General features: G+C 34.3%; 1 protein-coding gene across 1 annotated transcript; it reads right to left on the bottom strand.

The window, feature by feature from the left end:
- Nucleotides 1-10,514: 10,514 nt before the first annotated feature.
- LOC103502567 (cytochrome P450 CYP82D47-like) lies at nucleotides 10,515-17,861 on the bottom strand. The gene is made up of 2 exons (XM_051083263.1): nucleotides 16,771-17,861; nucleotides 10,515-11,374 (listed from the first exon to the last, which is right to left on the bottom strand). The coding sequence occupies exons 1-2, from the start codon at nucleotides 17,746-17,748 to the stop codon at nucleotides 10,745-10,747; spliced, it is 1,608 nt and encodes a 535-aa protein (XP_050939220.1). The 5' UTR covers nucleotides 17,749-17,861; the 3' UTR covers nucleotides 10,515-10,744.
- Nucleotides 17,862-22,524: the final 4,663 nt, after the last annotated feature.

Below are 22,524 nucleotides of genomic sequence, written 5' to 3'. Positions count from 1 at the left end.
ATTTATTATCTTTCTATTAGTTTCTATCACTGATAGAAACTAATAGAAAGATATCAACGTCTATCACTAATACACATTATTTAGTTGTTTATTCTAGATGTCCCGAATAAAATTTCATTCAACATATATAAATCAACTTTAATAAAATCACATTAGATTCACCGTATCCTTGAAACTTTTGAATAGCATCATTAGGTTGAATTCATACAATTGTCGCTAGAATTCACATCTTGTTTAATATCCCCGGTCATCAACAAACATAATTTTCAAGTCTAAAAGCAAGTTTCAAAATATAACATTTGCATATTTATATATTGAAAGAACTTCATTTATCATATATACAACAAAATTAATAAAATCTAATTGATATACATAGACGTCTTTCTATAAGTATTTACAATTGATATCAACATATTAACTGGTGTACCTAAAAGAATTTCATTTAACATGTATTTAAGACTAATAAAATCTATTTTACATGCATTGATACATTTCTATCAGTGTCTATTGGTAGAAATCAATAAAAAAGTATCTTCTGGTTTATTCAACATATATAAACATCGATATTCGTTGATATGTATCGATACCTTTTTATCATTGTCTATCACTACCATACACTGATATGTTTTTATCAGTTTCTATCATTGATAGAAAGTGATAGAAAGATATTGTAATGACTCAACTTTTCAGTCTAAGTTGAGGTCATTACTTGCTGCTAAGACACGACATCCAACATAAAAACTCAATAAAGACCCTGTTCGAAATTCATTAAAACTTCAAGATGTAATAAAATCGTCTTCGGGCCCTATTCCAAATCAATTTCAAAAGTTTCAAAACATAGTCTATGGAATTTCAAGGAAAATAAACAAACAAATGTACTAACTAAAACTTAAACTAAAATCCTCAAAACAAAAACAACAAAGACATTGAGCGAAAGCATTAAAACTAGACATTCCCATATGGCCTTCATGCATCTTTCTTGTCCCTTGTCGGTCTGCCTCGTACATTACCCTTACCTGAAAAAGGTAAATATGAAAGGCTGAGTATAAATTATACTCAGTAAGAGACCCACTAATGGTCTCGTTAGGGTAATAACAATTAGCTTCATATTAAGGGGTACCCTGCACATAATAGTCTAGTGGTCCCGTAGGACGCACACATCAATCAGTCTAGTGATCCTGAAGGATACACATATTAGTCTAGTGATCCTGTCGGATACATATATGTAACGACCCAACTTTCCGGACTAAGTTGAGATCATTAGTTACTGCTAGACTCACAGTAAAATGCACAAACTCGTAAAAAGATCTGTTTACGAATCATTAAAATCCTTCAATACATAAGAAAAGCAGTTTCAGGCCCTATGTTAAATTACTTTCCAAAAGTTCCAACACATAATCCATGAAGTCATCAAAACAAGACAGGAAAACAATTGTTCTAACCATGATTTCAATTAATAAGTAAAAAGAAACATAAATAGTAAATACGTTCAGCGGAAGAATAAAAAAAACTAGACATGTCCATATGGCCTTCACGTATCCTTCTTGCCTCTCGCCGGTCTGCCTCTCGCGTTACCTTTACCTGAAAAAGTTAAAAAGTAAAGGGTGAGTATAAAATATACCCAGTAAGAGACCCACTACTAGGCCCGTAAGGATAATAACGATTAGCTTCCTGTTAAGGGGTATTCTACATAAACAGTCTAGTGGTTCCGTAGAACGCACACATCAATCAGTCTAGTGATCCCGAAGGATACACGTATCAGTCGAGTGATCCCGAAGGATGCACATATCAGTCGAGTGACCCCGAAGGATGCACATATCAGTCTAGTGATCCCGAAGGATGCACATGTCAGTCTAGTGATCCCGAAGGATGCACATATCAGTCTAGTGATCTCGAAGGACGCACATATCAGTCTAGTGATCCCGGAGGATGCACATATCAGTCTAGTGATCCTGAAGGACACTGTGCCTGTAAGGTACACTACCCCATAGATAAAGCTAACAGTTACCCCTCAGTCCATTCTTAACCGTCTACAACATTCACATCACAACATCGTTCAAGCTAACAGTTTAAGTCATAAGCTTAGTCATTCAGACCGTTTAGGTTTAGTCAACGGTCTCATCAGTCGCTATACATAAATCCAATCCACGCAATACTGTCACCTTTTCTAAATCCAGTCAACGAATCAATCGTCTCTAGGTAAATACACCTGACAATCATTTCGTCTCAGTCCAAACGCTAGCACAATTACAAATAAACTATATTATGCATAACGTCCCTATTTTGCTTAACGTTCCCATTCAATCTACAGTACAGTCCATCAGTCAATACACAGTCTACACATGAGGTTTCCGAACCTTAGTCCATCAACTACATAACTCAATAATGAGCAACCAACAACATTCTTCAACTATACATAACATCAAGATTTTCATAATTCAACGACATTACTATTTCGGTTAACAGCACGACCCATCAATATAACTATATCACACGAGACATTCGGGCGTCCGTACTCCATCAGCAGAACAACCCATTAATATGTATATATATATATGTATAAGCTACAACTAATAATCATGTCACAAAGTACACACTAGTGGTGTGTCTAGGCATACGTGCATCAGTCACTTAAGTGCAGTTGTTATTGTGCAACCCTTATTTGAGTTACTACTTATCCCCCTTAACAGCTTAACTCGAAGAAGATAAGTGAACTATGCATCACGCCTATGTTCAGTCTGCAACACAGTTCATCAGTATATACAACTATACACTATAGTCCAGAACCCATACTCCATCAACAGCCAAGTCATTTACACTCTACCAATAATATAACTCATCAATATAGATGATGATATATATATATATATATAAACCACTCATAACGGTCCAAACATCTAAACTCAATCGACGGCACAACACATCATTATAACTAGACTACACATAGCAGTCATATGCTTATACTCAGTCGAAAGCATAACTTGACACTACCTTTTTTGGTTTATACAAACAGTCGAATAGTACAGTCATTATATTATAATTCTCATATCAGTTAATACGTGCCAATCTAAAATTGAGTCCAGTAGCAGAAGTCCCTTACCTGAAATGTAGCTAAAATCCTTGTTCAATTCAACGTCCACACGAATCCACCTAAACACAAACATAAGGGTTTAAATGATGGCATTACCAACATCCACATTTAAAACATTCCAAAGCAACATCCTCCGACTTACCCGAGTAAAGGAGGACTATCTCCAACTAAGTTTGCCGTGAAACCCCAAGAACTCGAGCACCACTTCTCTAACACCTTCAAGGAACGAAAGGTAACCCAACCAATAAGTTCCACGTTTTATTCGAATATCTATACTTGAATCAGGTATAGCAACGTTAGGAAACTCATTAAGTAATCCTTACCAAGGACTCACCGTGATCCAATGTGGAAGGAAAGTGGCTTAGTTTAGCTCGGGAAACAGGGAGGCCGGCTTGGCTTGGGAGGCGGCTTAGCTCGGCTTGGCTTGGTTTAGCTCGCGGCTCGACTCAGCTTGCAGCTTGGCTTAGCTCAGCTCGCAGCTCGGTTCGGCTCGACTTGGATTTGCAGCTCGGGTACGGCTCGGCTCGCGGCTTGGTTCGGCTCGGCTTGGATTCACGGCTCGGGTACAGCTCGGCTTGGCGCTTCGTGAACGGCGATCGAAGTCGACGAAAATCGTGGAAGAAGAGGACGTCGGCAGCGTGCGGCTCTGCTTCAATGCAGCGGACGGCCAAACGAAGGGGACGCCCGACGGTGAAAACGAACGGACACAGTGACGGCGGTAGCGTTGGCTGGATACAAAGTGGAGATTGGGAGGGTCGATGGCGAAACCGAACGAAAGAGGAGGTAAAGGCGAGGCGGGCGGCAAAACTAGCCTCCCGCAGACGGAAACGAGACGGCGGCTACTGGGCAAGACGGCAGCAACGGAGAACAGGTAGAGATGGCACGTGCGACGGTCGGCTCCGTGGAGAGAAGAAGAAGAAGAAAGAGACATCGGGGGGGCGGCGCGCGGGAGGGGGGTTTCTTTTAGGGTTTTCTCTTTTTTTTTAAGAAAAAAAAAATATATATATTAAATAATAATAATAATAATAATAATATAATTAATATTATATTATTATTATTGTATTATATTATATCATATTATTAAAATTTTATATCCTTCATTTTCTTTTTCTTTTCTCTTCTACCAAACAAAATTTAATACCCAAAATTTTAAATTCCCGAAAATTAACATAAAATGTTAAAACTTACCTCAAAATTTGGGGCGTTATAATATATTAATCTAGTGATCCCGTCGGATACACATATCAGTCTAGTGATCCCATTCGATACACAACATGTGGTAATCCCGTAGGACACCGTACCTACAAGGTACACTACCACATAGATAAAATTAACTATTTCCCATCAGTTCATTCTAAACAGTCTATAATAGTCACATCACAATATAGCTTAAACTAACAGTCTAGTCTCTATATTTTTATATATTTTTTTAAATTATTATTTTTAATATTTTTTATTGTGAGGCACATTTTTAGGTAGCGATTCGATTTAAATTCAATAAAATTATGAAAGACAACAAACACAAAATTAATAAAAAAATTATAATTTATAAAATTAAAAACTAATCCAAATACTTGAAAATAAAAAATTATTTAAATTATTTGAAACAATTACATCAAAAAGAAGAAATACACTATCTCATGATTTCCGCGAAAGCCATGTTTAAAGAAGTCCAAACTTACAATGACATAAAAGTAAATTTAGATACATATCATCGATGACAAATTAAACAATTTAAATGTTAAAAAATAAGTACCCCAAGTGTTCAAGGTCCTCTCTGTGTCTGATTCATTTCGTCAGTCATCTTCTTCATTTGGTCCAACTCTCTGGCAGCTCTAACCATCTGTCGAGCATTTTCTTCCATATTGAAATCAGGCTTTGCAATGGATCTGTCAGCAAACTAGAGCCTCATGTGTGTTGGTTGCACCTCCCCTATCTCTAATTTCTTGAAGATAGAAAGAGGCATCAAGTTGATGTTCCCCCCAAGGTCGCATAAAGAAAGACCCAGATCCATTTCGCCTATTGAACAAGGTACCTTGAAGCTCCTAGGGTCAGTCATCTTCTCGGGTACAACATTTTTTAAGACGTCGCTTGTTAGTTGCGTTGGAGCCACTATTTTGCACTTATTCAACCTTGTTTTCTTTTACCGAGATGTCTTTCAAGAACTTGACATGGGAATGCATTTGCTCTAACGCATCAATAAACGAGATGTTGATGTGAAGCTGCTTCAAAATGTCCAAAAACTTATAGTACTGTTGATCATTGCTTTTTTTTTTTTCCTTAGGTAACTAGGAAATGGAAGAGGCAGTAAAGGATTCAAGCTTGTTGCCTGGTTAGACGTTTCGCTGCATTTTTCATCTTGCCTCATACTCTCCACTTCCTTGTTTGGCATGTTGTTATTCTGCGAGGAAGAAACATCATTAGTTAAAGAGAAATTTAAGGGATTAGAATTGTTACTTGAGTTGACGATTTTAGTAGAAGATAGTCAAATTCTTTCTACTGCTCATTGTCACATCTTGACACATTTCTTTCCCGGATCCCCCGCCTAACTTGGTATTTCAGTATTACTCGGGAGAGATTAAGCATTGTGACCTCGTAATCTCAGTGTCACAACGTCAAGTAGATTCTCTCTATCTCCCTGTTTAAAGGTCATCTGGTCCTGCCTTCTTTTAGCACTTTTGATGGGTGGGAGAATTTTTACATGAATTTGTCAATCAGATCGTCTTATATTGTTACATCTCTTTGTTCTAGAGAGTGTGCCTATCTCTTGGGCTCGTCGTGTAATGTGACGGAAAAGAGCGCAAAGAACAACTCATCCCACGAAATTTTTGCCATATTGAATAAGGCATAAATAGAGTAGAAATTCTTGATGTGATCATGAGGATCCTCACATGTGCGTCCACCAAATTGCCTCGCGTTCTGAATCATTTGGAGCATGACTGGTTTGGTTTCAAACCTTGCGTACTCGCCAAATAAAGGGTAAGCAATACCAGGGTTGAAATCGTAAAGATTATGGGAGGCATATGACCTTATGGGCATGTCCAGGCCATGGGGTAAATTAGTAGGGTTTTGTTCTTGGGCAAGTTGGTTGGTAGGGACGTCTTGGTTATTTTGGTTGTTCATGGTCTTAGCTCTTTGTCTCCTCTATCGTTCTCTTCTGTTTCTCCGAAAAGTTTGCTCTATTTTAAGGTCGAGTGCAAAATTCGATTGTTCACCTTTACTCATAAACTCGTTCATGCACTCTTCGGCTAAAGTACACGATTTAACTGAAATAGAACTTCGGCATGAGATTAACACATGAATTAAGTTCACAAAGGAAAATCATTAAATTCCCTGACGACGGCGATAAAAACTTGCTTGTTATATTATATCCATATGCTTCCATTAGTGGATATGTCATGTTAAAGCTCTAAGTGAGCAACTAGTAGGTGACTACACAGGGTTATGCAATAAAAGATGTAATCCTATTCATGTGTTGCTAACTTCTAAAGATATGTATGTAGTACAAGTTTTGGTCTCTATTGTCCAAGTGCAAGCGAAGAGAGATTTCCTGATAAGTCTGGGTTGAACACAGAGAATCTAAGCTCCTAAATGTCTTTTCGCGCAGCTAAAGCCACGCAGTATACTTTCACTTATTAGGTGATTACAATCAACATCATTGTTCTTCTCTTGAATATACAATGCCTTTGACATCCGTGTTTAACTTAACAAAACTCATAACGCATACAGTATGATTCAATAGTATTAAAAACACGTTTCTTTGCTCGCAAACTAATCAAATAGATCGAACATGAAGATTTAACGGAGAATGGGAGACTGAAAGAAGAAATGCATCAATTTCATAAATATAACTTTAGGCCTTGACCATGATGTACATATTATGAAACAATACAAAGAAAAGATAAAATGGAATATAGAAAAGAGCATTACGCTGTAGAGTATGATTTTTTAGACTCCTTGACTCTGATTTTTGCCTATCTTTGAGAGAGAAATGGTAGGGATGAAGTTTCTCTCTTTTGTTCTAAGCTCTCATCTAAAACTCAAGGGAATAAGAGAAATGGACGATATAGGAGCTTGCTCTCCGACCAAGTATGCATACAAAATTCTGGAATGAAGAGCTCTATTTTAGGTGGGAAGTGATGTTGACAGGAAATCCCACGTGTCATTAATGCCTTTGAAAAGTTGCATTAGTGCTGTGGAGACATCATTTTATCCTTTAATATCTGACATTCACGCCAACCCAAATTTTCCTGCTAGTGCATTTGATTTCCTAGCTTGGTTGTTTGTCGCCATGTTGGCAGGACGTGTCTCCTCCGTAGCCATTCTATGCGATAAAGACATTAAAAATGCAATAAAAAAAGGACGAGGTTGTTTTGCACAATGAGATTCGCATGTTAATCAAATTTACCTACTTTTCCCTTTGTTTTCTTCTATTCTTATTCGATAAGACTTCATTATTTTACATCAAAGACCATAATAACTTGTATCTCTACAAGTTATCAGTGGTTCGTGGTACGAGATACTAGAGAATTATAGATGGTGCAATGGAGTAGATGTCATTCAACACAATACTTATTTCTCGAACCGTTCCAGAACTTAAGTTCTCAATCTCTGCGAAATGAAAGCAGAAATATATTGTAGGGTTGCAGTCGTAAGGGAAAGAACCTTTCCTTTGATTTGAGAAGGGAAGGAACCTTTCCTTAGACTGACGACAGAGGTTAGACGAAAGGTAGGTCGTGCGCGGCGGAGAGACTGGTGACAGAGAGAGCGACGGAGGCATGAGACAAGTAGCGAAGATGAAAACAGGTCGTCGGAGACCTATAGAAGATACGTGATGGCAGAGGTTAGCCGGAGTTGTGCGTGGCGGTAGAGCTTCAACGAAGAAGACGAGTTAGGTAGGGTGTTGGAGGCTATGTGGGTTATCGTGTGGAAGGAGAGGAGGCTTCTTAAATTTGAGAGGGGAATGGAAGGAGGGAAAGAAATTTGGGTGAAATTTTGGCAGCCTTTTAATTTTTAATTTGATTATTTTCTACCCCACTTTTCAATAGCCCTAAATAAATTGGGCTATCCTCAAGGGCTATTAAAAGACCCATTTCTTGTAGTGTTGTGTCCTTTTCTCTGACGTTTACGTGTACGACGTCAAAGATTGGGTAACCATTTTCTACTTCATGAATTCAATGTTGGGAATAGTGGCCTCTGCCAACACGCACTTTATGGCATTGACGGAGGTTCTATTTCTTGATGTTTCTTATGCCGATGCCATTTTATGCGTCGAAATAGTGCCAATTTCTTGTAGTGATATATACGTCGACCCTAATAAAATCACAGCATATGCATTCTTGAAAATTTTGGATAACAGACATGTAAAATCAACGTTCATTGTTTTAGAATTTACATATTTTTCAATAACCAAAATGTAGTTCACTTTCACCCTGAATAGAATTTAGGAGTCTAAAACTAGGTTTCAAAATATAACGCTCAAAAAATATATGTAGTTTATCGCCATCATAACCAAGATTCAGAAAGTTGTAAAATCAAGGTTTCAAAAAAGATTAGTTTAGGATGGTGATGTTCGTTCTAAGCTGATGGTTGGACCACACAGTCCATTAATGATGATAATTTTGTTGTTTTAGAGTCTTTCATTATTTGCCTTTTTTATGGGAGGAGGTTTCTTCCTTGCTTTTGTTTATTTTTTCTCTTTTTCTCATCTCATTCAAAACTTGATAATCATTATCGGCTAATACTTTTGTTTTAAATTTTTTGCATTTCCCTTCCTTTAGATGCCTAAAATAATGGTAATGAAAAAGAATACCAGTGATATAAATATTACAGGATTTATAAAAAGTCACTATCTTCCACTGTTTTAAACTTATTTTCAATTGTTTGTTTTCTTTCAGTTTTCGTTCTTGCTTTCTTTCCATCTCATTTTCTCCGCTGTATTCTTCACCATTGAGCTCATTGTCTTGTTTTTCCAAGAAAGTATCTTTAGTCAATAATTTTAAAAGTAAAAGTTAAAGTTAGTTGTAAATATACATACTCAATATATTGTTAAGTGCATTTACCTTTTGATCCTTTCTAATTTTTGAATTTCTTTCGTTTCTTTCATTTTCCAAGCATATGGCCGAAAAATTTGCCTGAATAGCACCAACTAAAAAAACTCAAAATAATTTTTTTAAAAGAATGAAGAAAAGAAGAAAAGAACACTAAGCATCAGAGCATTTATTCTTACATAGAGAGACAAAACGATGATCAAGCTATGGTTTACTAGTGGAAGTGGAGGGCACAGGTACCTTTTCTTTTTCCTTACTCTGAAGACCTCTTGAAGTAGAAAGAAGTCTTCTTAAGGTGCTTATCCACAGCATCGTTGATACGCTTCTGATCCAAGGTACCACCTACGATCTTCGATTTCAAAGGACTACCAATCCCCCGTCCTCGATCCTTATACATATCTTTGAACAAATAAAATCTTGTAAATTCAAATTCAGCCTAGGGATGGAGTAGCCCAAAAAATAAAAGAAGAATGAGGATGAAGTAGGTTACGTTGTTCGCTTTGCAGAAGAAAGAAGAAGAAAGAGGGACTAGCGCCAGAAACTTTGCGCATTGGAGGGAAAACCTTATGTAAAATCATGTGGGTAGATCGGCGATTAGAATATAGAAAGTAGTGGGACTGTGTGTCATTCACATATCTTGAGTTTTTAGGTGGGCTGTTTTGGTATTTTGCATGCACTTTTTGGGCTTTTAGTAATTGGCTAAAAATTTTTCTATTGCCTTTAAATAAATTGCCCAGATCTTCTATTTTTAATAAGCTTCCAAAATAAAATAATATCGTAAAAACTTAAACAAAGTTATAATTTAAGGTTTACTTGACAAATTTAGGTAAAAAAAATCGTGTAACTGTAACTGTACACAACTAGAAGAGTTAATTTCTCCAAGTGCTCAACGCCCTATTATTAGATCATTTTCAAATTTATCCGTTCTTCAGTTTTCATTTTGTTTTTTAAAATTAACTTTTTCTTTTTACCCATGAACATGATATTCACTCTTTTCCAAGTAAAAAAAATGAATTTTAAAAACAAAAACTACTTTTTTTTTTTCTTTTAGTTTTAAAAAATTAGTCCATAGAAAGTTGATAACAAAATTAGAGGAAATTTTAAGGTGAAATAGATTTTCCTAGAGATTTATTTTTAAAAACTAAAAACCTACAATCAAACGGATAGAAAGCCAATTTGTTTTAAGACAAAATTTCAGGCATATCCTACAATAGAGGCAACATATCCTACAATAGAGGCAACATATCCTACAATAGAGGCAATCTCTACAATATTATTGATTTTCTTAAGACAACCATCTTACCATGAAAAACTTAAGCCTAAAATTTAATTATTACAGATTTTTTTTTTACTCCACTCTACAAGTTTATTCATCTCATAAATAATACTGACTTTATTACAAGAAAATTACTTGATTATATTCTAAGTTGTCTCATACAATTATTGATCAACTATAGGTTGACTTGTGGTCAAATTTTCTTTTAAAAAATACTTCTAAAACCTTTTCCTTTGCAGTTGAAGGAGACGCATAAAGACTACAACAGCAGTACAAGTTTCTTAAAACCATTATAACTAAAAAAAAGGAGTACGTAGTTGCCTGAGATTATGCATAAGCAGTAGCTAGGAGACGCGGCTTGACGAGAACATGAAGAGGTTTGACTCTGCGCATGGTGAGCCCAAGTTTCGCAGCCATGTCCACTGGTTCATCATCATGAGTTGTAACATCAAACGAATGAATCAAACTAGCTAACACCAATGGCGTCATTATAAGGCTAAAGCCTAACCCAGGGCAGACCCTTCTTCCGTAACCAAACGGAGACAATTCAAAATGTTGGCCCTTCACATCCATATGGTCATAGTTATCGCTACTAAGAAACCTCTCCGGTTTGAACTCTGAAGGCTCTCTCCAAACTCGAGGGTCCCTGTGAATCTTCCAAATGTTTGTGATAAGGTGTGTCCCCGACGCAACATTGTAGCCTCCAATTGTGCAATCCTCGCTTACCTCGCGAGCCCCTGACAATGGCCCTGCTGGGTACAATCTTAATGTCTCTTTGATTACGGCTTGGAGATATACTAGCTTGTTTATGTCTAATTCATCCACTAGTCTTTCGCTTCCAACATGGATGTCTAGCTCCTCTTGTACTCTTCTTAATGCCTCTTGGTTGTTAAGTAATAATGAGATTGCCCATGTTATAGTTACCGTCATTGTATCTGTTCCTCCAGAAATAAGTGTCTATCATAAAAGCAAAGAAATTCTTTAAATACTGTTGTCCAGGTTATTGACCGTTTTTATGGCTAGAGAAGTTGTGTAACAATATCTTAAATTTATATTATCTGATTGATTATTACGAGAACAATTCTAAAATAAACATCATGATCATATTCTAGAGATTTTTTAAATATAAAAAAAATGAATCAAAGTATTTACAAAATATTATAAAATGTTTAAATATATAACGAAAATGTCAAAAACGATACAGCTTAGGTTTTACATTTCTTTACATTTCAAAAGTAGTACACTTTTAAAAAGTTACTTTTTTTTTTTTTTTTTTTTTTGCTTCAGGTAATAATGATCGAGATCGTCTCCAAGATTTGATCATGTAATTTCGTGTGTCGGAGATTTATCTCGAGTTTTTGTGAACATAGTAAAATGCATCTCGAGATAAATTTTTCGATTGTGACGAAATGCCCTCATAATCGAAATTATTATTATTATATTAAAAAATGAAATGACTTGCTCAATAAGTTTCACCACCAACTCCCAAGATACATGCTTTTTACAATTGTTTGGGCTTTTATTCATTTTCTTACTCCCACATTTCATATCTTTCAAAACCATCAAAAGATATGAAATAACGTGGGAGTAAGAAAATTTGTAAACAATAGTTGTTAGCTATATTTATCCTTACTATTTTTATAATTGTTTAGGCTTTCATTCATTTGTAAACATAAGATAAATATAGCTTGCTATAGTCTACAAATTACCTTTTGATTGTCATTTGCATACTGATTAGGCTAGCAATACTTTGTTTAGGTATTTTTGTACGTAATCTCGGTTCTTATTTAAGTATCTCGATCGAGTTGTTTTATAAGATTAATATAGAGATTCAAATCTCAACCGAATGTGTAAGGATTTCACCTTGAAATTTGAATGTATTTTTAATTTTTCTTTACATATTTGCAGGATGCCTCATGTATTTGTTTGTTTTCGTGGGGAATGGAAAGAGACTGGGAAGGAATATGTCGGAGGTCATATGAAAGGATCGAATGTCAATGTTAGTATAAAACTTGAAAAGTTTTTCGGAGAAATTTATAGAATTAGTAGGGTAAATTCTGTTGAGTATGAGTTGATTTTGAGGTGCTTGCATAACGTGAAACCCTCTATATTTGCTTTTGCTATTAGTAGTCAAGAAGATCTTCAATTTTAAGTAGTGATTATGTGTCTCAAGTAGGGGTTTTGGTTTCTAAGGTATTGATACTATCCCATCAATCTATGAGTACTTCGACGTCATTTATTATTCCAATGGCTAAAAGAAATATTAAATTAACGTCACATGAGCCCATTCAAATAATCCTAGAGTACAATGGTGTCTTGAATGAGGCCCGAGATTGGAGTCCATTGACTACCAACATGCGTGCTTTAGAGCGGGAAGACGATACAGATAGATTGGTTAGTAATGGTACATGTAGATTCATTCGACGATCATGATGTTGATGTGGATGTTGAGGCGTTTGAGGTATCTAAGGTGATTGTTAATACTCATCCTACAAATCATATTCAATTGATAAATGATCATACACCGATTGACATAGGTTGAATGTATGTTTAATGTAGAATCAAAGAGGAGGTGTAGGTGATAGAAACCCAGCTCGTGGTGATTAGTTAGAGTGTCTAATGGACAGTGACGACAAACAATATTAATCAATCAGTGTTATGAAGCGGAAGCGTATTAAAAAATAATTGATTGATCACACTATTGTCGTTTGAGTTGAGTCATACCTTGAAGATATCAAGGTTAGTTGTTTTTTTAAGCAAGAAACAATTAGCAAAGAAACTATCTGTATTTACCATTAGGAAGAATTTTCAGTACCCTATTCATAGATCGACTAGGAAGTTATATGTCATAAAATGCGTTGATTCAAATTGTTTGTGGAAACTAAGGATCATTAAAATGAGATATTTTATATGTTTAAAGTTTCTAAGTATGCTAGTACTCACAAATGTCCAAAGATCGAAAGCAGGACCACAAACAAGCCAAGAGTTAGGTAATAGCCAAATTAATCAAGTCGAAGTACCAAAATGCTAGTCGTGATTATAAGTTGAAGGAAATAATTCAAGATTTTTTAAAGGAATACAGACTAGACATTATTTATGTGAGTGCATGGAGGGATCGAGAAGCTGCATTGTCCATGGTCAGAGATTCCCCTAGAGAATCTTACACTTTGTTAGCTCGGTATGGAAAGCGTTGAAGATTTGTAACCCTAGTACTCACTACAATTTAGAGAGAGAACCCCATAGTCATTGTAAGTTTATGTATATGGCACTTGGGACGTCTATTAAAGGTTTTTTAAACTGCATTAGGCCAGTCATCGTGGTTGACGCTGCACATTGCAAGGCGAAGTATAATCATCGCTCTTGAACTGAATATTTAGATAATCTTTATCCAACTCAGCATCGTTCATGCTTGTTCTATATATCGCCCAAATATAAACGTTGTTGTTTAAGCGTTTTATCCTATTAAAATTCAACTGCATGTCTTGACTTATATATACCTTAACCTCGTGATACTATGAAAATCTTTCCACTCAAAGGAGACCTTCTCATCTAATAATTTAAAGCTAATAACATCCTCTCGTTCATCCTCAACCTCTCTCAACAAGATGTAAAATGGTATAGGTGTCTTTTAAAAACCAATTACTTAACGTCTAAAAAATGTCCAAACATAGTTTTCCTATATATATATATATATATATATATTACCAAAGTATTAACTTGTTTTTGTTGAAATTTATGTCTTAAAACTCGTATTTTGTAGTTTAAAATTATGTTATATTCAATAAAGTAGTTATGAAGGATTTATTAGTGAAAATAGAATACTATAATCTTGAATCTAATAAACTAAGGTCTTAAGGCTATCTAGTGTAGACTTGAATTTTATGTAGAGACATAAACATGGATCAAGATCGAATATATAGTCCAAACAGTCTATCGTGTATGGCTGGACTACTTATTCTAAGGAACACTATGGATCGACCCGTTTTGTAGTTAGTACAAATGATGTGATTATTAATCGTTCATGTATAGGTATCCTATGCAAAGAGTTTACATAAGACTGAACCATGAAATAGTCACTTTTAAGTTATAACACCGTTCACCATATAAAACTGACTATTTGAATTCATTTATTAATGATTTGGGTAACTTAATCTTAATCCTGAGCTAACTTTGAACTTATGTTCTAACAGAATTATCGTTAGATCTACATAGGTGAGTGCAGTTCATTAGCGGTTGCCCAATAAGCCTCCTATTTCAGGTGTAACACAGGGTAGATAGCTAGGACCATAGAGTGCAAAACGGAATTTACTCATACTCGCTTTAGAGTAAGTAGATAGGTTGTTCCCTTAAAGATTGAATCCAATTATTGAACAAGGAAATTCCACCCTCTCATTGGCATGAGAGAGGTTCGGTTTATAGGTTAGACCTTAAATTAATTGTTCAATAGTGGATCAATGGGTCTTAAGGAACAAGATGTAATCTCGAGGGTAAAATGGTATTTTGACCTAGCTGATTTTATGAACAACTATTGAAGGATTAACTTACTAATCATGGTTATATCATATGGACAAAAATATATCGATAGTGAGGGGAGTGCAACTACGAAACTTTAGCGTTAGTTAATGAATGTTGATTAGTTCGATCTAAAAGGATTTAGCCAGTTAATCTCAGATCGTTGGAGCCCATGATCTATAGGTCAATTAGGTTCTCTTGCTAGCTTATATAGAATTAACTGAAAACAACTTTTTGGAATAATTCGAATTGTTCGAATTAGGTACAGAGAGAGAAACCGACAAATATATGTGATATAGCTGTTGGTTATAAGTTGGAGATAGAGCATTATGTTTCAATGCGATTTAAATATAAAAAATATGAATACGGATTCATATTCGAAAGCTTGAATTAATGGAAATGATCAAAGTTGTAAAAAATCAAAATGTTGTCTTTCAACTTTGAAAAGTCAAACTTTGATCGAATATATATTAAAATGTGATTTGAATTTCAGAAAAAATGAATGTAGATTCACGCTCGGGAGGTCAAAATTATTCAAGACGGACAAAATGGTAAAAAGTCAAAATGTTGGCTTTTGGCTTAAAAAAGTCAAAGTTTGAATTTGATTTGGATGGTTAGATGACCATATTATCCTTGGACTAAGTTAGTGGAAAAATCTAATATTTTATTTGATAATCCCACTAACATCTTATGGCACGATAAGTGGCTACATGAGATGTAGACACCTAGCCCACTATGTTCCACTAATGGTTGGTGGAAAGATAGGTGTTGAGATTTTATAAACAAATTACATGCATTTTTCCATGTAATTTGCTTATAAATAGGTTCTTTTTCAACTTTTTGTCATTTTTAGTAATTTTGAATTACATAAAATTTTAACCTATTTTTCTCTAAAAAAAATCTCAACCCTTAAACTTCACCTCCAATTTCCATTCCTCTCTCAATTTCTTTTGCATAATTAGATCCCACAATCTGTTTCCAAATCCAAAGAATAACGGGTCAACTCTAGTAGTAGTCATTGGATCGTGGTCGTGAGAAATTTTGAGAAATCGAGAAGCTACGAAGGTATGATTCTCTTGAACCCTTAATTTAGTTTAGTTAGGGTAGTTATTATGGATGTTAAAGTCTTTTACACCGGGATGTCATGAGATTAGGGTACTTTTACATGAATTCGGTGATGTATCTTGGATTAATCTCGATCGAAATCGGTACCTAGAATCTCACATAATGCAAATGAAATCCAACAAATCTCAAGACTCATTCAAGAAATCTCAAGGCGATTTCATCAACCTCGATCGAGATTCATCATCTACACGAGCTAGATTGATGAAATTGTTGAAATTCATCGAATGAAACCACTTGCATTAACTTAAAACCAGAAACAAAAACAACTCCAAGAGCCTCAACTTTTACAAATAACCCATCCGCATAAGATTTTACAAATAACCTTAAACCCTAAACTTAAAACAAAGACCTCAACTATCAAACAGTTCAAAGTTAATTACCTCTACGGATTTAAGCTTGGGATACATAGGGTTTGTCGTGCAAAAATCAATCAATCTCGTGAGCAAAATGTTCAAACTTGGCTAGAATGAGAAACTTGTTTGGTGAAAATGAATATCAAACGTTTGATAAAACAAGTGTATTTTGGTAAATTGAACATATTGTTTATTTTGAGTTTTAAACACAAAATAATGAAATTTTGGGGACAGTTCAAACAAAAACGTAAGTTTTTAAAAGTGCGTTACTTTTGAGATGTAAAACCTAAATTATGTAGTTTTTGTCCGTTTAGAATTTATATCCAGTGATAGCTGATCAATAAATAAGTGTTAATCGCATACCAAGCAAGTGGCTTTGATGACAGTATCAGCGTCGTACCCACCAAGCTCCATCCCTTCAAGAAGCGAAGGCATCAAACCCATGAGACTCTCCTCCGTGGCACCGGCACTGGCGCCGGCGTCTCCCTTCTTCTGACGATGTTCTTCAAGCCATTCCTCCATGATACAATCCAATTCTTTACAAACTTTCTTAGTGGCCTTCAAATAACCACCCAAATCCAAACATTTTAGAAAAGGAATCGCATCTCCCACTGTAACCTGACCCGCCAATTCAAAAAACCCCCTCATCGCTTTCCGACATTGTTCCATCTGCAACCCCCCAGCCATCCGCTTTCCACAAACCATCCTCAAAATCACATTCAAGTTAATATTCCCAATCCACTCATCCAAATCAACAGCAATTAAATCCCCATTTCTGCACTCTGTCCATGAGTTGTATATCCCCTTCAATCCTCTGTTCACCTCATGAATTCTCACGTCTCTCTGTACTTCCAGACGGCGATTCGAAAGCACTTCTGAGACTGCCATTTTACGCATGTTTCGGTAAAAAGCATCGTAATTTGGCCTGAACCCAAACCCGGCGAAGTTGTAGCCTAATTCCTTTTGAATTAAAGTCTTGGGTCGGAACGAGACGATTGAATCAAGAGTTGTGTAGCATTCTTTGGCGATTTCCCAATTGCTTATGACCAGAGTTGGATGGACGCCGAGTCGGATTAGGAATATCGGGCCATATTTGTCGGCCAATGCTCCAAGGGTTTGGTGGGGGAGCAGAGAGTGAGTTCTGAGGAGGAGTAGATGGCCAATGATCGGCCATCCGCCGGATACTTCAGGGGGTTGCGATCGTAGTTTATGAGGTGATATTGTAGCTTTGTTCTTGAGAATTAGAATAATATAATATGAGAAGACGAGAATAGGGAAGAGAAAGAGTAATCCAACTATGGAGATGTTGATACCATATGGAGAAATTATGTTTTCTGCCATGGCGATGCTTGTGGGAAAGCTCCAATGATAATGGTGAAGATTTGCAGTTGCGAAATTGGTTATCCCTCACATAAACTAAAGTAGTTATGATAATGCTTGTGGGGATAGCATTAATTATTTCGTGGTGGGGCAGAAAAACTGTTTTGAAATTTAATGTTAAATGAATGATATGGACCTTATTCTATATGAATTTCAAATTATTAATTTAAAATTTTTTTCATTCTTAATTGTGGGTTTTCATCTCCTTTTAGAAGTAATGGGTAATCTTTCCAATGAGTTTTATGAATTTTGATATCGATTTGATGAACATTATCTTTCTATCTTAAAAATAATCGCCAGTAAGGAAGCTAGTGATTTTTTAAAATTTGTGAATATTGGTACAGTAAAACATGGTTTAGGTTCTCACGACATTCTAATGGGTCTTCTTTCTATAACAGTGAGCAATTTTGGAGTTGGCTATATTGTTGGAATCTATTGACACATTTTCCAATAACTAAGCATGAGATCTTGCAATTAATTACAAGCCTAAGTGGAATTTTCATAGTTAACCATTATAGGTCAATTTATAAATGTATAAACTCTTTCATTCTAGAGGCTCCATTGCGTAACAATATTTCTAATAAAATTTCAACACTGCTAATTAACTACATAAATCAGTATGTTGATTCTCTTCTAATTTATGTTTTTTTTTATGATTTAGTAACGAATGTATATCAATCCAAACATAACTTAATAGATAAAGACGGAGAAAGTTAAACACACATTTAATAATTATTGTACTGTTTGTTGTACCAAGAATAATAGAAAAAACAACTATTGAAGCACATAAAAGCATAGAAAACACAGTAAACTTTAGTAAGTTAGTTTGATGACACATAATCTATATCTGGAAGATCTATAGACCCATGATAAGATATTATATTGCTTGTGCAATAATTGATCATTACAATGTTATGACTGAGGGTACAACACTCTAAACATGAACCAAAGTATTGACCATGGACTGACTCAACAATCGAAACTATATTGTACAAAAATAATAATCATAAAATTATTAGAATTATTAGCCTCATGGATAGCTAATTTATGAATATTCAAAATGTTGTATCGTCACACATTAGTTCTCAGAAGTACATTTTGAACGTTTACCACTCGTCATAATATATTTTTCAATAATATGTAGAATAACACAAGAGCTCTATTTACTGTCAATCACCACACAACCATATATAATAATCGGAACAAAATTGAACGTAATACTTCAAACCTCCTAGAACAGTGGATATCATAACACATCCAAACCATATCAACAGCAAAGATTGTTAGTTCCATTCATCCTTCAATTGTCAAACTAAAAAAATACTCTGTATAATAAGAAAAAAAAGTTAACAGCAGGCATAAAATTTCATGAATAGTTGCAAGATTCACAAAAAAAAAAAAAAAAATTGTAAATCTGAATTTTGTTTTTTATTAGTAATTCGAATTTTATCATTTTTATTTATATATCATCAATATATCAATGCTATATATGTAATATACTTCAAGTTTGTTGCATTAGCTAACTAATATACTTTATATTTAACAACTCAGTCAACAATAATATACTTTATATCTAGATGGGTCATCCTTTAAAATTGAAATATACCAAATTTACCATTCATTTCAAATTTTTTAGTCAATAAATGTTCATTTTGTCGTTATTATTTATTTGTTTTATGATTAGAGGATTGATTTTCTTTTACATCATCACTTGGATGTTTCAATACATATTATAAAATAATATACATTGATTATATTATATATATATTCTATTATATAGATATTAATCGAATATTTTTGTGAAATGAGGCGAAACCAAAATATGGAAATTGAGAAAATATAATATTAAAATAATCAAAAATAAAATATAATATACATACATACATATATATATACATACATATATATACATACATACATACATACATATACATACATACATACATACATATATATATATATATATATATATATATATATATATATATAATAAAGAAAAATTGCATCAGATGACAAAAAAATTTAGAAAAAAGCAGCTCATAGCACCTCTTTTTTGCATATTGTAAACATGACAAATATGACAAGTAATTAAATATATCTGACAACTATCAAAGGGCTATCCGCTTCTAAATTTTCTACTTTTGCAATTTAGAAAATTTAGTGACATGGACCCTATTATCATAAAATATTTTGCTCTTTTTGCAAACACTCCTAAACTAAACGAAATAAATAAATAAATAAATAAAATTAGAAAATTAAGAAAAATTTTAATTTTCTGCACTTTCTCCCTCCCTTTCTCCAATTTCTTTGGATTTTTCTCAAATAATGTTCACACTTACAAACTCACAAAATGCCACTATTTATAAGCAATTTGGCAAACATGAGGTGGATTACATGGCCACTCAGAGTGAGTATTTGGTAGACATATGGCATGAATGTTAGATGTGTAAATGGTTGACACGTCATTGCTATGACCACTAAGCACACTAACGAACATCTATGTATATATTGGTAGTATTTATAATACTCCCTCTTAGATGACCATTACATATATGAAATATGTTTCGTTAAAACCTTACTAGGGAAAAACCCAGTGGGAAAAATCGTAGGGAAGGAAAAAAAGTACATATTTCATATATACTTACAAAAATAATATTTACTCCTCCTCATTGAAACATCATTTGAGATCTTTGAGTCACTATATTCCAATGTTGTGTACCAATTTTTAAAAGGTTGCAGTAGGTAGTGATTTTATAAATAAGTTTACCAAGTTATCCTTTGAACAAATTTGTTGTACTATGATGTCATCATTTAATTTCTTCAAGATCATGAGTATAGAAAAGCTTCGGTGAGATGTGCTTTGTTCTATAACCTTTAATATAGCCTCCTTTTATTTAAGCTGTACATATCGTGTTATCTTCATATAATGTTAATGGAAGAAGTTTATTATAGGACAAACCACATGATTCTCGAATGTGTTGAGTCATCAATCTTAACCATACACATTCCCCACTAACCTCGTGAATTGCAACATGATTTGAAGAGGTGACTATTATGGTTTGCTTTATTGATCACCAAGATATAACAATTTCTTCACATGTGAATATATAACATATATGAGATCTAGCTATGTGTGGATTAGATAAATAACTAGAATCTGTAAAACCAGCTAGGTTAAATTTTAATTTATTTGAATAAAATAATCTCATATCAATTGTTCATTGGAGATAACGAAGTATATGCTTAATCTCATTTCAATGTCTTTCTGTTGGAGAGGATTTGTATTAAGCTAATAAATTTACTGAAAAATGTAATATCTAGTCTTGTATTATTAGCAAGATACATAAGTGCACTAATAGCACAAAGATATGGTACTTCTAGACCATGGAGTTCTTCATTATCATCTCAAGGTCAATATATCACTACAAGAAATCGGAACAATCCTGACACACCAAGACACGTAAGAATAGACAAAGTCAGGAAACGAAGCTTACTCCGACACCATAAAGCATGTGTCGGAATTAATCCCCTATCCTGACATATTGTTGAAGATGTCGATAGAGCTTAAGGTTTATCCGACGCCATGCACGTCAACATCGAGGAAACCTTTAATTGAAATAATAATTTAATTTTTTTCGGTGCCATGAAAGTACACGTCGACAATTGTTGAGGCATCCTCGACGTGTACTTTCATGGTGCCAAAAAAAATTGAAATTATTATTTTAGTTAAAGGTTTTCTCGATAGCTATCTACATGGCATCGGGAGAGTGTCGGCCTATGCCGACGTCAGGGTTGACCACATTGGGGAAAACTTGAAATTTAAATAATTATTTCAACTTTTTCCTGACACCGTTAGAGAGACGTCAGGATTGGTTCGTCTTTAACTGACGTAAAGTTGACCACATCGAAAGAACTCTAAAGTTTAAATTTTTTTAAAAAAATTCCCATGCCATAAGTGAAACGTTGAGATTCTTCAGAGTAATTCTAACGTTTCACTTATGACATCGGGATTAAAGGGTTCTTGTGATGTTTTTGGGATGCCTCGCGAGAACCCCTGTTAAATAAGTTATATGTTCACATAACACATAACCCACGAAAGAAAAAAAGAAAATAGAAAGTGAGAATGAGAGAGTAGTCGTGTCGTGGCCGTCTGCCACCACCGTCCCCCTTTCACCGTCATCCTATGCCACCATCTCCACGTTTTTGTAACCACACGTTTTTGTTTTTTTTTTCTAAATAAATGTATGATTTATATTCAATTTGTTGCATAAATAAAATGTAGATTGTATATTGTATGTATAGATTGTATGTTATATCTATATTGATTTATATTGTATGTATAGATTGTACGATTGATATTAAGTTGTATGTATAGATTGTATATTGAAATTTTTGGAAGTTTATGAATTAAAATGTAGATGAGTCGTTTATGAATTAAATTGTATGTATAAATGAAATATTGCAATTTGTTATAGGTTAGTATTTAAATTATTGAAATTGTGATTGTTATAGAGGGGGCCATTTGAAAATATATTTAAATGTAATGAAATTGTTGAATTGATGAAATTGAAAATTTTAAAATTGTTGAAATAGTTTAAATACTTGAGAATTTTTATTGATATGTTGTGGCTATCTTGCAATTATGGTAGCCTGTAGTTTTTTATTTATTACTATGCTTTGTTTATTGAAATTAAGTGTTAGTTAGAATTATGTTAGGCTTTAGTGGTTTATAATTTG

Source organism: Cucumis melo, chromosome 4, assembly GCF_025177605.1.
Source record: "Cucumis melo cultivar AY chromosome 4, USDA_Cmelo_AY_1.0, whole genome shotgun sequence".
Classification (NCBI taxonomy): Eukaryota; Viridiplantae; Streptophyta; class Magnoliopsida; order Cucurbitales; family Cucurbitaceae; genus Cucumis; species Cucumis melo.
This window is presented reverse-complemented; position numbering and strand designations above follow the sequence as displayed.

Excerpts from the sequence above, each read along its gene's own strand:
- LOC103502567 (XM_051083263.1), bottom strand. The coding sequence starts at position 17,748 with ATGGCAGAAAACATAATTTCTCCATATGGTATCAACATCTCCATAGTT. Across the intron at positions 11,375-16,770 it reads TCATCAAAGCCACTTGCTTG|ACACTTATTTCTGGAGGAAC; the intron begins GTATGCGATTAA and ends CTTTTATGATAG.